Genomic DNA, 16,981 nt, shown 5'->3' on the forward strand with positions numbered 1-16,981 from the left:
CAAATCTACCTTTCTTCTCTTTCCTCCCTTCGCGTTTCCTTTTCTCCTCTCTTCCCCTTTTTTATTTTTGGGGACGTTTGGGGGGTGACCGCCCCCACCGCCCCCCCCCCTTGCTACGTGCCTGACAGCTGATTGGAATGTCACGCTTGTTTTATTTATTTCTTTGTAATCATCCATTTCCTGCCTAATCATTTCGCGCATATTTTATAAATATGCATACAAACATTTTGACGGTCATTAATTTGTTTGAATCGGGTGCAAACTATTTTTCGATATCATTAGCTCAACTGGCAGTTATCTTTATGAAGCATCGTAGAAAACTAGGAAATATACGAATAGATCAACTCTCACTTCAAATAAATCTGTATTGATGAGAAAGTTGTTAGTCCCGAGATATACCCTGAATATCGAAAAGATAATAAAAGATTCTAAATATAGCACAATATGTTAGGCTGCTCCTTATTTTCATATTTTAGATATAATTCGTAATGTCCTTTTCATTAGTTTCACTGTAGAAAAATACGAATTCCTGCGCTGTATAATAGCAATTCTAACTTCCCAACTACTTTAATTAATTATTGACTTACTTTGGTCACCTAATTATATTGGAATGCAATGTGGTCTGTTTCTTTTCTGAATAACGCAATTATTACAGTATTAAACTGAGGGGCCTTAAGTTTCATGAGTCATGTGAGCGGGGTAGATAGGCCTACCGGTTAGTCATAATTTTCTTTGTTTTAAGATAGCGCCCTTTTGAAAAGAATTCGCTACAACGCCCCTGTTTAGGTATTTATGCCTTTTCTGCCATTGCATTTTATTTTGCTTTTCAAAGATTCCAAAAGAATATAAGGCCCCGATTCCTGAGGAGCAGTTCTTATTCAGGTGGAGGTCCGGGGGATTGAAGATTTCTTGCAAAGAAAGCACCTTGAAAGACGAGCCTCAGGTAATATCATTTTCATGATTCTATAACAAAAAGTATCCCGAATGTAACTTGATACAACCTACAAGTTATATCACCTGATCGCACTCTGATATTGCATATTTCTGTACCAGGCAAGGTCAGATAAAGTTTTTTTCCAAAGACCCAAACAATTAATTAACTATCTATAGAATTAAAAAAGTAACTCGTAGAAAGTGCTTTATATCTAATTACGAATAGCTTATTGATTTAAATTTTTAACATTTATTTCCCTTCAAACATTATGTAATTTTCTTGTAGATTCTCCAGGAAAGAGAATTTCGTCACCTAAGTAAGCACAAAAAAATGTTCGAGGTGGATACACAAAACATTACTGAGAATGCAGTCAATCTTCACATCACCCTACAACAGAATACAACGAAGAATCCGCTCATCGTTCCAATGTCGTTAAAAGGTATAAAATAGCGAATAGGAATGAGTGCGATGGTACAAGAATGCATGATCTAGGGGAAAGACAGATGCTTTGTTCAACGAGGCATAAATCTCGTATAGATATATTTCAGGAAAATATTGATGATATATCCATATTCCTTCAAAGAGTGAATATGTCCAATTCAAATTATTCAACAGCTGTTTTTTTTTACATGACAAACTAAATTCTAAATTCGGCCTTAAGATACGAGAATCATTAAATCAGTAAAAAGGTTCAACATTTTGTGCAACATCTTCACGGATATTCTCGTGGGTTTATTGATGTTATTGTTTTGTATCTTTTAACAAAGAAATAGAAAATCGAACCTTCAATTCTTTGTTTCAGATGAAATACCAGCTTGATTATGATTGATAAAAACCGATGAGGCTTGTCATCTGAATGCATTCGACCACCGAAGAATTACAGACTCAATACTAGGTGCCTATCAATGAATAGGATTAATGTAGATAATGCTTAAATGAACCAAAGATGCAATATGATTATTCAACCAAATATATGAATACCACTATGCAAATTAAAAAAAAAATGTTAAACTAGTTCATAGTGTCCGATTCAAATAATTACAGTAAATTCAAATTTTGTAATTTCCATATACTGTCATTCGTCTCTTAATTGTAAACAGCTACGGTGATATCAGAGGGAGGAGCTTGTTCACCATCAACGATAGCGACATCATCCTCATCGGCTGGCAATCATCCTGCAGAAGTCATACATTCTGGTTCTACCTCTGAAACAAGGTGAAAATCTGACATTATTTAGTATTGACAAATAAAACTTAACCAAATGGAATATTTCAATAATTTATTTATTTCAAGCACGTAACAGAATGGCATTAACATTACTATGGGCCATGGTAAAAGTACGCTAAAATAGGCATATTCCCTATACCAAATCCAATTTCGACTTAGAATGCAATATCTATACATGTCAAATAACTAAACCTAATACCTAAGTAATCTTAGTATCGAATAAGAAAAATTAATATCCAAAAAGTTTACTTTCCTATGATGTTGAGGATATGACATGGACATTTCCTTGGGAGGATAAATGATGGAAATCTTTTTTAGTCTGGTGTTTTATATATATATATTTTTTTAATATAAGAAAAACATTTTCCGAAGCATGAAATGGGCTGAATTTTTCAAAATAATCTCTCTTTACAAGCATTACATTTTATAGATGATTGCTCAAAGACCCTTTTTGGAGGAAATTAGTAACATTACCGCTAAAGGGCACCAACTTTTGAACACTTGATTTGTTTGTCTCACCTGCATAGCAGAGTGAGACTATAGGCGCCGCTTTTCCGACGGCGGCGGCGGCGGCGTCAACACCAAATCTTAACCTGAGGTTAAGTTTTTGAATTACCATCATAACTTTAAAAGTTTATGGATCTGATTCATGAAACTTGGACATAATAGTAATCAAGTATTACTGAACATCCTGTGCCAGTTTCAGGTCACATGATTAAGGTCAAAGGTCATTTAGGGTCAATGAACTTTGGTCAAATTGGGGTATTTGTTGAATTACCGCCATAACTTTGAAAGTGTGTTGGTCTAGTTCATAAAACTTGGACATAAGAATAATCAAGTATCACTGAACATTCTGTGCGCAATTTAGGTCACATGACCAAGGTCAAAGGTCAATGAACTTTGGCCATAATGGGGGTATCTGTTTAATTACCATTATAACTTGGAAAGTTGTTGGATCTTACTCTTGAAACTTGGACATAAGAGTAATCAAGTATCACTGAACATCCTGTGTGAGTTTCAGGTCACATGATCAAGGTCAAAGGTCATGTAAGGTCAATGAACTTTGGCCACGTTGGGGGTATTTGTTGAATTACCATCATATCTCTATAAGTGTATTGGTCTAGTTTATAAAACGTGGAAATAAGAGTAACCAAGTATCACTGAACATCTTGTGCGAGTTATAGTAGTTTTCAAAATCAGCACTGCTGCTATATTGAATCGCGTGATGCAGGTGAGACGGCCAGAGGCATTCCACTTGTTTATTTTTATTTTTAGTCTGCAAATGAAAAAAAAAATTATTGGTTCTTCATCAAAGCTTTAGCCGGTCTTTATTTTTTTCAAACCGTGTTAGAAATTATCTCATGTTTTATATTATCTTTCGGTAATTGTTTGGACGTTGTCAGAGGAATGTATCCATTTAGGTGACCAAAAACTTTATGTATAAATGCTGATTTCAATCAATAGAGAAAAATCAGACAAGCACAATGCTGAAAATTTCATCAAAATAGGATGTAAAATAAGAAAGTTATGACATTTCATTTAAAAGTTTCGCTTATTTTTAGCTAAATAGTTAAATGAACGAGCCAGTTACATCCAAATGAGTCGATGATGTCCCTCACTCACTACATCTTTTGTTTTTTATTGTTTGAATTATACAATATTTCAACTTCATTTCACATGCCAATGACGAGAAAATAAAAATATTTCATACTTCATATAATAAAATGCAAAGTTAGTGATGTCATCAGTTCCTCATTTGCATACCGACCGAGATGTGCATATAACGGTTTTGTGAAATGAAGCGAAACTTTGAAATGCCATAACTTTCTTATTTTACATCCGATTTTGATGAAATTTTCAGTGTTATGCTTGTTGAATTTTTCTCTTTTTATTCAAATCAATTTTTTTGCTGGGGTGGACTTGTCCTTCAATAGATATATTTGACATCTTAGAGCATACATGTCAAGGGATCATGAGCCATCAGTGTCAATATCATGTCTTCATACCTAGATTAAATTGTTGTGATTGAATTGATTTTTGATTAATTTTCAGAATGAAATCTCATCCTGAAGAGACCCATTATTATCAAGGTAAGATGCACGCAAAACATCACAAGTGATATTGGTGGCAAAGTGGTAGAGTGTCTGTCTCGTTAATAGGAGGCCCTGGGTTCGATCCAAGACTTACAATTTAAACCTCCTGCCTTGTCAGGCTCTCGATGTTTTGGAAAAGGGAAGGGTAAATTGTGCAGGGCCCGTTGGGAGAACAGTTTGCAAGACTTGGTAGATAATAATTATTGTAATTATTGTTGTTGTTGTTGTTGTTAGTGTTATCAATATCATTATTGTTATTATCATTAGTAATATTAGTAATAATAATTTCATATTACTATTAGTATATTCAAATTCATATCCTTTATAAGAGACAAAATAATATGTGTTTGTCTGTAGGTGCATGTGCGTGGGGGGTGTGTGTGTGGGGGGGGGGTGGGCATCCAAGGTATTTCTGTAACCAAACAGTGTTCGTTGAAGGTCATTGCCCTGTGTCAATCAGTGAAGGCTCATTATGCCAGTTTTTATTCACTCTTCTTCAACAAATACACAGAGAGCGTGAATAAAGAACGTCACAAGGAATCTGAAGTCTCTGCTGATGCAACTTCAGAGGATGTCACTATGTCCCAGGATGAGAAGAGGGAGCAGAATAAGCAAAATAAAACTCAAACCCAAGCTGCAGAAAGCGATGAGGGTCATACTGATGAAAAATATGACTTGATTCAAATTGAGAAGCATGGCATTACTGTCAGAATTTCCAAATATGAAATCTACAGTGCAAAGGACATCACTGTGGAAGTGATTGAAGAGGTCCCACCTGAGATAAAGCTGAAGGAGACAGAAGCCATCATTTCGGTTGGATTGAAGATGTCGCCTTCTGACGCAATATTTGACAGTCCTGTAAGAGTAACAATGCCCCACTGTGGTGCATTTACAAAGCCTACTGATGCAGAAGTTTACATCTATTATCGCAAGAACGGTACTTTTTTCTATTTTTTTTTATCGTTTTCCTTTCACTCAGTTTCCCCCACTCACATTCCTGAAGAACGGAGTAATACTAATATTGCAGGAAATATATTGATTTTTATTTTAAGATTACAATATAGTTCATTATGATGACCCAAACAACTAGACACCGTTTGAAAGATATGAAGGAGTAGAATACAACAACATAAGTTTCTTCAATTTTTACTGTTACACCCATATATTGCAAGCTCCGATCATACCATAGGCTTATTTGGTGTTTTTCACTGGCCTGTAGCGAAGGTGTTGTTAGCACTAACAATTCAGCCACTACACTATGTCGGAGCAGAATGAACGCTCATAAAGCGCATTATGTTGGTTACAACAAACGCATGTAATCACAACTGAATTCCACATAAGATGACGTCATAGAATCTAGGGGATAATTAGAACAAAACGGCCCGTTTCCAAGGCTATCTAATTTGAGTACAAATAGTCACAAGGTGGAGAGTAAATGTAAATGAAACGTTCTTCTCTGTATTCTGTAGAGTAATAACTTTCCTCTTCTGTTTCATCTTATCAATCTAATTTCCCGCTTTCGATAAAATGTTGGGAAAAGGCCATTGACATTTAAAATTAGTACATTTTGATCTTTTTTTAACGATACATATATTTATTACAGAATGATCTCCTTTGCTTCGTGTGTTTGCAGAAAGAGGAATGACACATTTCTATTTTCTATTTTAATGATATTACAGATTCTACTAAGTTTACAGCGATTCTATCCACCAGCACGAGTATCCCAAAGTGTGTTATGAGAGATAGCGATCTAGATATCTACCTGGAACACTTCTCAGAATTCTGGATTACTGCTACAATAAGCATGATATCAAGGATATTTATTGGGAAACGTGTTATTTGTACACCAATCATTCCTGTACCAGCACCTAGAAATCTCATGCCCGTTGTGTGGGTCAATGTCAGGGACCAAAACAATGCAGAAGGACAGGTTAGTCTTAATGGAATGCTTCCATCACATTTCTTTAAATATTCTCTGAATTTTCCTTAAAACAGATATACAGTGCGTCCCAGAAAAAATTAAACCGAGATTAAGCGATGATTTATCATGAGTTAATCACAAATACAATAGACAAATGACCTACCAATGTAAAGCTTAGACGCTCCTCTTTCATCTGGTATTACTTTAATAGATTATTCCTCATTCACGCATGAGTGAGCAAAAACAATTGGAAGAAAGGATACCAAAAACTCATTTGGCGGGGGGTATCTGAATATCAAAAAGAAAATCACATGCCTAAAAAGTTCAATATCTGCTCTTTTATTTGATACCTTAATCACAAAAATGGTCAAGAAGTAAAAAAGTTGTGTTCCCTCGAAACAATGCTTGTATTTCCATAAGTTCATTAAATAAACGTGTTTTCGCCGGTTTCCCACAGAAGCTATCGCATGGTTAACAAAATACTTAATGCATGGCTGATCGTCAACAAAACGGAGTGCCAAGTGAGTTTAAACGCTAGCCTGTAGAACCTCATCATTTTATGAAATTTTTGAAAATCAAGCCTTATTTCAAATAACCATAACTTTGTTATTTCTTGACCATTTTCTGGAAATGAGGTATCAAATTAAAGGAGAATGAAACTCTTGGAGCAAGTTAGCTTTTGTGAAAGCAGAAAAATCAAAGAATAAGATCAACAAAAGTTTGAGTAAAATAGGACTAGCAATAAAAGAGTTATGAGCATTTGAATGTCGAGATCACTAATGCTATGGAGATCCTCTTATTGGCAATGCGACCAAGATCTGTGATGTCACACACGTACAACTCTCCCATTTGGACACTGAAAATATACCCCAAAACATCTCTTTTTGCTCATTCTAATCATATGACGATTCATCAATGATATAATGTTGTGAAACCTCTGTACTTGTCATCTCATAAAGAGAACACCTCACCTTGTGATAGACTCTATAAAAGTGAGAATATAAGTGAAATAAGTACTAAAGTAATGAGGGAGTTGTACGTGTGTGACATCACAGATGTTGGTCGCATTGCCGATAGGAGGATCTACATGGCACTAGTGATCTCAATATTCAAATGCTCATAACTTTCTTATTATTCATTCAATCTTCCTCAAACTTTCAACAATATGTTTCTTTGATTTTTCTCTTTGATATGGATTCAGTTGGTTTCAAGGGTTTCATTCTCCTTTAAAGAGCAGATATTGAACTTTTAAAAAGTGTGGTTTTCTTTTTGAAACCCTTATACAGCCCGCCAAATGACTTTTTGGTATCCCCTCTTTAAATTATTTTTTCTCACTCATGCGTGAATGAGAAATAATCTAAGCAATTTCAGATGGAAGAGGAGATTCTAAGCTTTACAGTGGTAGGTCATTTTTCTATTGTATTTGTGATTAAGTTGTGATAAATCATCGATAAATCTTGGTTTCGTTTTTTGTGGGACGCACTGTATATACTTGAAAATAAACTTTGCTGGAACTATGTACCTCTTTGCTTCTTTTATCTCATCTGCTTCCAACACGAGGAATGAAATATCGTCATATATATAAGTATATATATATATATATATATATATTAATGGGGGTGGTGAAATATTTTTGACGCTGCACTCTGTCCAATAGGACTGAAAGTATCTGAATTTAAGTTTACGGGTGTTAAACATGTGTTTAAAGATGCATATGTAATATAATAAATGAAAAAAAATGTGTTCTTAAAAACATCCTTTCACACCGTGTGCTCTTTAACCAGGCACACGCACGTACAGACACACGAAATCACGGGCCCACACGCCCAGGTGTATGTGGGTTACACGTTACCGGTGTTAAAGCTAAACTCGCAACGGCAGCAATTAATATATGAGAAAGTCTTTACAATCAGGCTTGGTTGCCATCATATCGTCTTAGATCCAGATATGGTAAATTTACAGAAACCAAATTTATGAAATCATGAATATTAAGATGACAAAACATTGAATATCGCCAACAAAAAAAAAGTATAACTAGCAGATATGAAGTGATCAACTGTCACTTCAAGTAAATCTGTATTGATTGATTGACAACGAATTTATTCATTCCAAAATTTCAACAAAGTTACAAAGTAAAGCAAAATATAATATAACATTTTGAAATGAAATAGGAACCTTCTGGAAAGCAAAGCTTGTTATTGAAGGTTTCCTTCAATAAATAAGACTTAATGCAAAAAACAATATATATATATAATATACTAATCATATCGTTCTTGTTGAAGTTCAAAATAGATACAATAAACAAGTCATCATATCTTTCTTGTAAAAATTATATGTAAAAATTATATGTAAATCCTTGTTAAATGTATTTTTTTTTTTACATATTCTCCCAAGTAAAAAATAAACAAGGCTGGATTATCGTACAAGATATGAAGAAAAAGTGAAAAGGACACACAAGACAAAACGTTACGAAAACAGGACGTGACAGAACGGTACAAGATCAAGACATGACAAAAAGTTATACCAAAACAAGACAGACGAAATATTACAAGAACAGACAAATTGAAAAAAAAAGACAACAACAACAACAAAACAAATGATAAAAACGAGTAAAAGAAAGAAAGAAGAAAGAAAGAAAAAAAAGAAAAAAAAAAAAAAAAAAAAAAATTGATGAGAAAGTTGTTAGTCCCTGATATATACCCTGAATATCAGAAATAGAAAACATTCGAGAAGATAATAAAATATTTATATTATAGCACATTATGTTAGGCTACTCCTTATTTTCATATTTAAGATATAATTCGTAAAGTCGTTGTCATTAGTTTTACTGTGGAAAATAAGAATTCCTGTGCTATATAATAGCGACTCTAACTTCTCAACAACGTGAATTAATGACTTACTTTGGTCACCTAAGTATATTGGGATGCAATATGGTCTGTTTCTTTTCTGAATAACACAATTATTACAGTATGAAACTGAGGTGCCTTAAGTTTCATGAGTCATGTGAGCGGGGTAGATAGGCCTACCGGCAAGTCATATTTTCTTTGTTTTAAGATAGTGCCCTTTTGGAAAGAAAAGGTTCACTGTTTTCCCTGTGCCCCCCCCCCCTCCACTTTCAATTCGCTCCACCGCCCCTGTTCATGACATTTGTATTTTGCTTTTCAAAGATTCCAAAAGAATATAAGGCCCCGATTCCCGAGGAGCAGTTCTTATTCAGGTGGAGGTCCGGGGGATTGAAGATTTCTTGCAAAGAAAGCACCTTGAAAGACGAGCCTCAGGTAATATCATTTTCATGATTCTATAACAAAAAGTATCCCGAATGTAACTTGATACAACCTACAAGTTATATCACCTGATCGCACTATGATATTGCATATTTCTGTACCAGGCAAGGTCAGATAAAGTTTTTTTCCAAAGACCCAAACAATTAATTAACTATCTATAGAATTAAAAAAGTAAGTCGTAGAAAGTGCTTTATATCTAATTACGAATAGCTTATTGATTTAAATTTTTAACATTTATTTCCCTTCAAACATTATGTAATTTTCTTGTAGATCCTCCAGGAAAGAGAATTTCGTCACCTAAGTAAGCACAAAAAAATGTTCGAGGTGGATACACAAAACATTACTGAGAATGCAGTCAAACTACACATCACCCTACAACAGAATACAACGAAGAATACGCTCATCGTTCCAATGTCGTTAAAAGGTATAAAATAGCGAATAGGAATGAGTGCGATGGTACAAGAATGCATGATCTAGGGGAAAGACAGATGCTTTGTTCAACGAGGCATAAATCTCGTATAGATATATTTCAGGAAAATATTGATGATATATCCATATTCCTTCATAGAGTGACTATGTCATATTCAAATTATTCAACAGCTATTTTTTTACATGACAAACTAAATTCTAAATTCGGCCTTAAAATACGAGAATCATAAAATCAGTAAAAGGGTTCAAAATTTTGTGCAACATCTTCATGGATATTCTCATGGGTTTATTGATGTTATTGTTTTTGTATTTTTTAACAAAGAAATAGAAAATCGAACCTTCAATTCTTTGTTTCAGATGAAATACTAGCTTGATTATGATTGATAAAAACCGATGAGGCTTGTCATCTGAATGCATGCGACCACCAAAGAATTACAGACTCAATACTAGGTGCCTATCAATGAATAGGATTAATGTAGATAATGCTTAAATGAACTAAAGATGCAATGTGATTATTCAACCAAATATATGAATACCACTATGCGAATAAAAAAAAATGTTAAATTAGTTCATTGTGTCCGATTCAAATAATTACAGTGAATCCAAATTTTGTAATATCCATATACTGTCATTCGTCTCTTAATTGTAAACAGCTACGGTGATATCAGAGGGAGGAGCTTGTTCACCATCAACGATAGCGACATCATCCTCATCGGCTGGCAATCATCCTGCAGAAGTCATACATTCTGGTTCTACCTCTGAAACAAGGTGAAAATCTGACAGTATATAGTATTAACAAATAAAACTTAACCAAATGGAATATTTCAATAATTTATTTATTTCAAGCACGTAACAGAATGGCATTTACATTACTATGGGCCATGGTAAAAGTACGCTGAAATAGGCATATTCCCTATACCAAATCCAATTTCGACTTAGAATGCAATATCTATACATGTCAAATAACTAAACATAATACATAAGTAATCTTATTATCGAATAAGAAAAATAAATATCCAAATAGTTTACTTTCCTATGATGTTGAGGATATGACATGGACATTTCCTTGGGAGGATAAATGATGGAAATCTTTTTTGGTCTGGTGTTTTGAATATATATATATATATTTAATATAAGAAAAACATTTACCGAAGCATGAAATGGGCTGAATTTTTCAAAATAATCTCTCTATAATTTTCACATTACAAACATTACATTTTATAGACGATTGCTTAAAGACCCTTTTTGGAGGAAATTAGTAACATTACCGCTAGAAGGCACTAACTTTTGAAAACTTGATTTTTTTATTTTTATTTTTAGTCTGCAAATGAAAAAAAAAGATAATTATTGGTTCTTCATCAAAGCTTTAGCCGGTCTTTATTTTTTTCAAACCGTGTTCGAAATTATCTCATGTTTTATATTATCTTGCGGTAATTGTTTGGACGTTGGCAGAGGAATGTATCCATTTAGGTGACCAAAAACTGTTTGTATAAATTACAAATGCAAATAATCAAAGGATGATGACCAATGCAGTCATTATCATCATCGTTGAACATCATCGCCATCAATTATCATCTTCATAATTTCGAAGTGTATTTCCTTTATTGTCTGTAGAGCACCAAGGGAAGAGTCTGAGAATGAGTTCGATGACATTCTGAGGGAAATTGCTGAGCAGGTCAACAAGAGACAGGATGTCGATAATCTTGGCAGAAAACTGAAATTTCATCCATCAAAAATAGGACCATACTTAGAGAATAACAGTAATGCATCATACATGGGCACGCTAGAGATGCTTCGTGGTTGGAGGAATAGAACCAAGAAATCAGAAGAACGCGAATGCTTGAGGCAAGCCCTTATTAAAATCAAGTACATTCGTTTGGCTGACGAGCTTCTGCCTGAGTGCCCGGGGGGAGGGGCACTCGACCAAAAAAGTGGTAGGGGTGTGCCGCGGGCGAGACAAAAAAAAGAGAAGGGTCCTCGGAATAGGTTTCGGATCTGCAAATGTTTGTGAAAACGGGGGTCCTTGGAACGGATCGCCATCGTGTGAGTGCGTATACATCCCTATTATATAGAACGGGCATGCGTGCATGATGCAGCTAGCGCGGCCTTCGCCGGGTGCGCTCGGGCAGAGGCGATGGTCGGACAGCGCTCTGCGGCCGCTTTTCACCAAAATTGCAGCTCATTGTAGCAGATCAATGCGACCGGAACGGCGTAACGAAAAATATGCGAAACTTTGGAGCGGATTTCTTTCTTCTTTTTCCCAATAAGACAGAAATGCTATGCCTTGGAACGGAAATTTGAGTGTAAAAATGGGGGTCCCTCTGCGGCACATACCCACTATGCATTAAATACCGAGTGTTGATAATCAAAAGTGATTCTACCGAAAAAGCAAGTAATAAAAAATTCTTTGTCCCAAATGTACTGATTTATTGGAATTATCGTTATATAGTAGCAAATCTAAAAGCCAATAATTTCCACAAAACTCTCAAACTGTAGATTCAGCGTCAAATCATCTGGATTCCTACATATTTAATGGTTTCTATGCCAAACAGATGATATTTCAAGATGTACATGGTGGTTAAGAGATGATAGAAGAGCCGTTCGGTTTACCAAGTGAATTAAAAAGGACTGTTTGGACGGTGGAATGAAGATGGAAGAGATTTAGGCACTCAAGAAATAAACATATATAGTTAAAACATTTGGATTATCGACGACACAAGATTGTGAACAGCTTTTTGCATTAATTTAACGCTAAAACCGTCGGCGTTGAATCCACCCGCCCTCTCGACATTTTCGGCGACTATTCCGCGCTCGATGACCTTTTACTTAAACGTCTTGTGCATCTTTTGAGACCAAATTTACGATGAAAATGAAAAATGAACCTCATATTTTTTGTTCGAAAGAGACATGGAATGAAATACTCCTAAAATTTGCCCAATTGATAGTGGGCCCAACAGTCGCTGTACGACGCCAGATCGACGAGGCTCTGTCCCTGAAATGTTGAACACCAAACAGGGTCATGAGGGTAGGAGCAACTCCCTCCTTTTAAAGGTATTTGCTAACATTGATTTGACTTTTAAAAAAATCTGAGCTGCGAGGTCCCACTTGTCACCTGCACCTGTGATATGTTACAAAAGTGAAGCCCAGCAAAAATCGCGTCTGAAAATCATTATTAAGTGCTTCAAAAAAAGTGAAATATAAAGTGACCGGAAATACCATCTTAATTTCATCCATACACTTATGTGTTATATTATTATCGGCACGATAGAAATTACACATCACCATCAATTATAACGTATATCAAAGGGATTTCTTTCGATCTTTTTGTTTGAGAGTTTTTAGGTTGACAGAAAGGCATTCATGTACATATTTCATCACTCCTTTGATATTTTTTTAAATTACATGTTTACAACGTAAGCATATGCCTTCAATGTATTTTGGTCTGAAATCCCGGGTGTGAGACGGATGCTTTACCCGGCGCTCTACCAACTGATGATGCCATCAGTTGGTTTTACTAACTGAATGAGGCCATGTCTGATTTATATACGATGTTACTTATTCGTAATGTTATATGGTTTTTGTATTAAATTCATAATTATGTGAAATATGTAAAATAAAATAAAATAAAATCAACTGAGCCAACACAGCGGTCTATGCCCGGATATGCGGTTGAAAATATATTTAGTTTGCATTATTTAAGAACGCACGTAAAATAATTTTCCAGTAATTTTGTATTCAGAACATTATTGTGTATGTATGATTATGCTGACGTATACGAAATAAAGTATTTCCCAATACATCGCAACTGAATATTTTATTGTATCTATGTACTTTGAGTAATAAGTGAACATTGACAATGTGGTAACCAAATTTTATTTTTATTCAGATTGTCTAAACTATTTCGCCCAATCATCGATGATACAAGATCCTGAATATTTTTTGTCATTAATTTTAAAGATTTTAGAGCAAATATTAGGTCCACCATTCAACCTTGGACGTGATCATTATATTGTATACCCAGAGAAGTGTGTTGTATTTGCTTTATGTTGCAAGAAGCCGAAATAATAAAAAATCAGCAAATGTGTAGATATAGGTGTAAATGAAATGAAATTTTCACTATGTAATATGTATAGTTGTGCTCATACTATTGTAATATGTATAGTTGTGCTCAGAGGTCAGTGAAACCCTCCAGAAAGTCAACATATTAAAAGTTCTGCAATGTAGCTTTGAAGTCAGGTGATACAATATTGCATTCAATAAACATGATAAAGTTTGTTCCTATTTGGGCTCCCCAAACATTGTAATATCATCTATATTCAGCACTCTGTATGAAGGAGTGTGTTTCATGGTGGGGATCGCTAACTTCAGAACACAACTGTGGGTTTCAATTATTGGGTATCTCCACTGAGTATGAGGTTAAATCAAGTATTGCTATATCCAAAAATGTACATAATTCTTATTTCGCAATATTAAGGCGTTTTTATTTTGCTGTTCCAATGTACAAAAAGACACCAGCATGACATGTTATTTTCTTCATTGTAGGTGTTACTTATTGATATATAATGTCAATCAAATTGTATAAGGAGATATATCTTAGTATATTGAGAGTGAGGTTCCGATGGAGGTGCTGTGGCCGAGTGGTCTAAGGGGCCTGACTATACTCAGGAAAGTCCGGGGTTCGATCCCCGGTCCCAGCACCTATGCCTGTGAGCAAGGCATTTAATCGACGGTACTCTTTTGTCCTTCATTCAAATAAATGGGAATGCTTTATGCATTCTTGATTGATATGTGTGCACTGTTTTGATACTGATATCCTTCCATCATATATCTAAGTTTTCTCTATCATGAAGCCAATTTACACGAATATATATTTTGTGTAAATGATAATTATCCATACTATGCTAGGTTTGTCTTTGGAATTGATATGTCTGCACTTTTTTATACTGATATCCTTCCAGCAGATATCATTTTTTTTACATCGCGATTTACACGAAGATATTTTTTTGTGGAAATGGTAATGAAGTGCCTGTTCTATGCCAAGTTTTTCTTAGAAATTAATGCTTTATGTATATTAACTAAAGAGGATATTCGTTGTTTTATCATGGATACGTTATAATTACGATTATATTGCAGCGAATGAAGATATTATTAGTGTAATTTGAATTACGTAGTTTAATAGCTCATATAGGACCCAATAAGATGTTACTTAACAAAAAAAAGAACAATGACAATACTCAGAAATGTATGAAGTTTATTATTTTTGGGGTCACGAGAAATAAAAATTTACGATTAAGGAAATTCAAAAAAAATTCTAACTCTGGGTAGTTTTCAACCAATACTGTGTAGATTTCACTCAAAGCACTCATTATTGGTTTAAAACTACCCAGAATTGGATAAAGATTTAACCAATTGTTGTGTGGACAGTATGTTGCCAAACATTTTTAAGAGTATACATATAAGATTTGGTATACATTACTGGCATTGTAGCCAATTACGTTTGGCAGGCGCCCGTGTGAATCTGTATATACAGACGACATGTAAAAATGTATGTATATCATACAAATAAAACAACAATTATAAGTAAGGATATTGGTATTTCTTACGTGAAATTTATATTAAAACTTACATGTAAGTACGCACACTTTTATATTACCTATTCACATACCTATTCATACACACACACACGTACGAAATGACAATGTTAGAAATAATTATACAATGTATATTCAAAAGGTATAACAATAATTTCAAAATACGTAGTATTGCTATGGTAAATGGTATAAACCCCTCCAAAAAGTTTGGAAATCTGAATTTGGCCATTAATTTCTACCAACTCCAACTTTTACAGAATGGATATTTGATATCATTAAAAAGATCATGATTTTCTTTAAAATGATACCATGCCTGTTATGATCATGCCATCACAAAAAAGCCGGATTCAAAAGTGTTGGATGAGGTCTGAATTGAAAAGCTGCAATACGAGCAGAAATAGTCATGAAGGGTCAATAAGGTCAATAAAGTACATGATTCTTTTGTCTGTGTCAATAGAGATGAAAAATCCATTCAAATCAAGTCCCTGCTTCTTCATTTTTAATGTTTTGTTGTGGTTTATGTATTGATGTGAGATAACTTAGTTTGAGTCGTGGTTTGAAATACCCATGCATGTTTGTTTGTTTGTTTGTTTGTTATGCGTTTGCTTGTGCAGATGTTTGTTGATTTGATGTTCATGTTAAGGTGCATGAAAACAAAAGAAACCGCTGAGAAACTCGCTCATCACCACAGGAAAAAAGAAAGGAGACTTTCAATATTGTGTCATTTTGCAACTTTCGAATTTCGACCTTGCCCCACATTTCAAGGCACTGCACCTCCATGTGAACCATAATCATAATCATTTAAATGATCTATTTATTAGTATCAATCGGACATTAATATGCACTAAAACCGAGGAGGGATTTTCGATCAAAATCAGATTTCCAAACTATTTTGAGGAGTTCTAGTAATTGGAAATGATTGGAAATGACATGGGAAATGAGAAGAAAACTGAAGGTGACAAAGAGAGAGAGTGGGAGAGAGAAGGGGGGGGGGGGGAGGTAAACATGCAAATAATTGTAAACACACCCACAACCATAACATAAAATCAAACTTATCAAGATTTACTACGACGGGATGAGACACTACACAACTCATTTAAATCGGGCGCTGGAGGAGGTGAAGACCGAGCGCTGCAAGCCATCTCGATAAGGAAATATTATTGTCTAGAGAGTGTAAGGGAAGGTTGAAATGAATTGTGTATGGGGGTGATATGTGCGGTGGTAGATGAATCTTTCGTATTTCGGACTTTATGTTATTGAATCGGGTGTGGGGGCAGTTTTAGTTTTTAAATCGTATCTTTTTTTTTTTTTTTTTTTTGCATTTGGTGCATGTGATCGGTTAAAGTATCCAGGTGGATTTACATGTGATGTGCGAAGTAATTGAGTAATTTTGTTTGGTTACAGTGCTGGTGAATTTGCTGGTGTTCGTGATGTGGTTGTGCAGGGTGCATTTGGGCGATTTAAATTTGAAATGCAGGGGGTCATTGGGAGTATTGGTGGGG

The 16,981-nt window shown here is 34.7% G+C and overlaps 1 protein-coding gene across 1 annotated transcript; it reads left to right on the plus strand.

Annotated features, from left to right (window-relative positions):
• Nucleotides 1-860: 860 nt before the first annotated feature.
• Nucleotides 861-15,155, plus strand: LOC135154924 (uncharacterized). Its single transcript, XM_064103167.1, has 10 exons — nucleotides 861-943; nucleotides 1,220-1,373; nucleotides 2,035-2,149; nucleotides 4,214-4,251; nucleotides 4,766-5,191; nucleotides 5,934-6,184; nucleotides 9,343-9,453; nucleotides 9,730-9,883; nucleotides 10,542-10,656; nucleotides 11,503-15,155. The coding sequence occupies exons 2-10, from the start codon at nucleotides 1,265-1,267 to the stop codon at nucleotides 11,897-11,899; spliced, it is 1,716 nt and encodes a 571-aa protein (XP_063959237.1). The 5' UTR covers nucleotides 861-943; nucleotides 1,220-1,264; the 3' UTR covers nucleotides 11,900-15,155.
• The last annotated feature ends 1,826 nt before the right edge of the window (nucleotides 15,156-16,981 follow it).

The sequence above is a fragment of the Lytechinus pictus genome, chromosome 8 (genome assembly GCF_037042905.1).
Source record: "Lytechinus pictus isolate F3 Inbred chromosome 8, Lp3.0, whole genome shotgun sequence".
Classification (NCBI taxonomy): domain Eukaryota; kingdom Metazoa; phylum Echinodermata; class Echinoidea; order Temnopleuroida; family Toxopneustidae; genus Lytechinus; species Lytechinus pictus.